We start from the raw sequence: 3,445 nt of genomic DNA, 5'->3' as shown, positions 1-3,445 counted from the left end.
CATTCATCCTGATGATCTGAAAAGGTGATGCAAAAGCAGGGCTTCCATAATTTCAATATTCTTTAAAAAAAAATTAAGGATACATAGTTTGCAATCAATTTCAATACTATATATAAACCATGTGCGCAATTGTATTTATTGGAAATAATATTTGTCTATCATAATTTAATGGTCAGCAACAAATATTTAATGTTTAGAAAACAAAATTAATTGAATATAATCTAAGGTTACAATGAAAGTTAATTTGATTTAATCTAAATTTATTGATTTTGAATTTTCAGTATTCTTGAGATCTATTTAGATAGCCCAAACAGAAAATAAATAAAAATAACGAATAAAATAATAGTTCAAATTTCGAGACTATAGGTACAAGCCACGTACTGGCAGACAGACTTTGTTGTTTCATAATAATCAATAACATTAAAACCATCCTATTACCCACAGACTTCAAAATCTGGTTAAAAAAAATCTGCAATAAACCACCACTTCAATCATCTATATATATCAGCAACAAGATCAGTCAAGATATCCACACATTACATCAACAAGGTCAATCAAGAGGTGTACCACTCTGCAGTAAACCAACATTACTTAAAAGGTATGATATAATTTTGTTAGTATAGTAGTTGATGATATCAGTTTTCTACAATCTATTATGTTTTTTGTCGTTGTTATTTCTGGATTTGATTGTATTTGTATTTTTGACATCAAGATTTAGTCATCAGAATGATGGAGAGTTCAAAGAAAACTTAATTATTTAAATATGAATTTACGTTATAATTATTAAAGTTTGTGTTAAAGTAGAAGAATAATTCTATGTTAGATCATCATCTTTACAAGTAAAAATCTTTCTACACATAGAGATGCATATGAAGGCATGTTATTTCTCCCTTAAATAAGAAATGGCACATAATTCTATTATTAGAGGTACAGGAAATGTTGCTAGTTGTTGGAATTTACAATATGAGATTTATCCTTTTCAAAAAAAATTGAAGAAAAGAAAGTCAGATTCTTTCTTCACTTTGATTTTTGAAGTTTATTCATTCATACATTTCTGAAGAGCTCAGAAAAATTATATGTTGAAGCATTTTTATAACTTTTTCATTAAAATTTGCTTTGAAGTAATTATTTTCTTGTTTGCCTACGAACTACAATTGATTTGCATTATATATGAATTTAGAATATTCAAATTCATCCTCAAATACCCTGATCTTATTTGAAAGAATTCTGTGCTTTCTCATATCACAAAAAAGAATTTCAAGAATCATTTGGCTTTCCTGGATAGGAGAGACTATAGTGTTCAAGATGGGTTTCCAGTAGGAGAAATCATCTTAATGTGGAGGATAGCATCTTCTCAATTTATGAAAGAACCGATGACATATTTGATGTAAACAAATTTTTTATTTGAGTTTAAATTTTATTTGTACTGACATGCAAATTTCGGGCCTGATCTACATCTGCACTAAGAACTGCAGAATTTGAGAAATGTCCACTTTTGTTAGCATGGAAGCATCTCAAGGGTCCACCAACTGTGATTCTAATAATTCTGATCACATTAATGGAGTTGAGGACAGGTCCCAGATGTCCCAAAGTTCTGGAAAGTCATCCTTCAAGAAGGATAGGAAGTACAGATACAGAGGAGTTCGCATACGTCCATCTGGTCGTTTTAGTGCACAGATCAAAGGCCCTATGAACAAACGCAGACTTTGGCTGGGAACATATGACACTCCTGAACTAGCTGCTTCTGCCTATGATTTCGCTGCAAGAACTTTGAGAGGAACAAAAGCCAGAACCAATTTCTTCAACCTCATTTTCGATTCATGCAATCTTACACCATCTGCTGCACCAACATTGAGTGGCACTACAGATTTCAATCCCCCAGTTTTGCCCAGGCCTTCAAATCTCAATTACCCATCGTCCAGTTCCTTATTCAACAAACCCTTTCAGAAGCAGGACCATAAGTTTTTTCATTTTGGAGGTTCCTCAAGCAAGCTTTCCAGCCCCTGGGACAAATTTGGGGCAACAAATCAGGACATATCTGCATCTGGGCATGCAGTATCTACTAATGATTTCACCCTTCAATGTCCAATTCCATACACCCAATCCTTCCAACTCCCTTCATCACCCTCCACTCTTACCCTGAAAAAGCCCCTGCAGCCTTTCTTGAACAAAACCACCAGTGCAGTCCCACATACCATCTCCACTAATGATTTCACCCTTCCATACACCCAATCCTTCCAAGTCCCTTCATCACACATCCCTTTTACCCTGAACAAGCCCCTGCAGCCTTTCTTAAACAAAACCACCAGTGCAGTCCCACAGACCATCTCCACCACAACATCCTTGTCAAATCCAGTGTTTCCATTACACCACAGTTTTCGTGCTTCTACACCTCAATCTCAGCAATGCAGCGCAGTCATGCCATCAAATCCATTCAGTTCTAATGCTCCTGACTGTTCCTATTATGCTTCAGGAATGTTGGAGAATATAAGTAACCAGTTTACCCTCCCTCCAATCCCAACTTCTGAATCCTCATCGAATACTTGCAGCTCTGCCTGTAATATTTACAACACCTTGGATTATGGCTTTGGCATTCCAAAAGAACCCAATTCACCTATTATTCACAGTACAACTGGTTTATTCAATCTGGATCTCCAAAAGGGCTTCTCTGTGAATCAAAACGAGCAACAATGTACCGAGGAATATGACATAGAAAAGGAGTTGAGCAGCATCCAATTGGCAGGTTTATGTGATTCTCAGTTGTATGATGAGATGCCACCTAGTGCAGAGTCTCTGTTTGAGGACATTCCAGATGTGACCACATTGCCTGTGTTGGATAATCATAACATATGGGATTGAAAAGTAACACAATCTGTAAATGCAGGAATAAGTAGACATACAAGCTATGTCTAAAACGTCTTCAATCAAAGATAGCTAGTTTAAAATAATGCCATGTTTACAGAGGCGTAGTAGGGCGTAGTAGTTGGTCTGTACTAATGAAATATCCTTGTCATTTGGTTAATATATATGCAATAATTTCAGTTTAATTCCTTTCGAGAAGAAAATTTCTTTCATTTTTCCTTTTCTGGTAAACTGAGAAGATTATAAAGATACTGATTTTTTAAGGTACAGGTTTTCTTTAAAGGGTTCTGATTCTTTTATGATGCAAAATAAGTAGATGCAACAGAAATTTTGAAAAATAACAATAGGGTTGTAATAAACTGTTTTAAATAAACAATATCAAAAGAGATTAGGGCAATAGATCTTAAAGGGTATATCTGATTTTGACAACTTAATTTCTTATAGTTAATCTTCATCAGTTATGGGTACAAGGATCAAGAAGTGGTCATTTCAAAGTGAGCTGGAATTTTGACAACTTAATTGCTTATAGTTATTCTTCATTAGTTATTAGTACAAGGGTCAAGAAGTGATCATTTCAAAGTGT

General features: G+C 34.6%; 1 protein-coding gene across 1 annotated transcript; it reads left to right on the top strand.

Annotated features, from left to right (window-relative positions):
• The first annotated feature begins 545 nt into the window (after positions 1 to 545).
• On the top strand, positions 546 to 3,065 carry LOC131056781 (uncharacterized). Its single transcript, XM_057991045.1, has 2 exons — positions 546 to 598; positions 1,575 to 3,065. Exon 2 carries the CDS (start codon positions 1,582 to 1,584, stop codon positions 2,857 to 2,859), a length of 1,278 nt encoding a protein of 425 aa, XP_057847028.1. The 5' UTR covers positions 546 to 598; positions 1,575 to 1,581; the 3' UTR covers positions 2,860 to 3,065.
• The last annotated feature ends 380 nt before the right edge of the window (positions 3,066 to 3,445 follow it).

Source organism: Cryptomeria japonica, chromosome 1 (genome assembly GCF_030272615.1).
Source record: "Cryptomeria japonica chromosome 1, Sugi_1.0, whole genome shotgun sequence".
In the NCBI taxonomy this organism is placed as follows: Eukaryota; Viridiplantae; Streptophyta; class Pinopsida; order Cupressales; family Cupressaceae; genus Cryptomeria; species Cryptomeria japonica.
Note: the sequence above shows the minus strand (reverse complement) of the source record. Positions and strands in the feature narration are given on the sequence as shown.

Bases quoted from the DNA above. Each gene is read 5' to 3' on its own strand.
- LOC131056781 (XM_057991045.1), top strand. From the start codon at position 1,582: ATGTCCCAAAGTTCTGGAAAGTCATCCTTCAAGAAGGATAGGAAGTAC.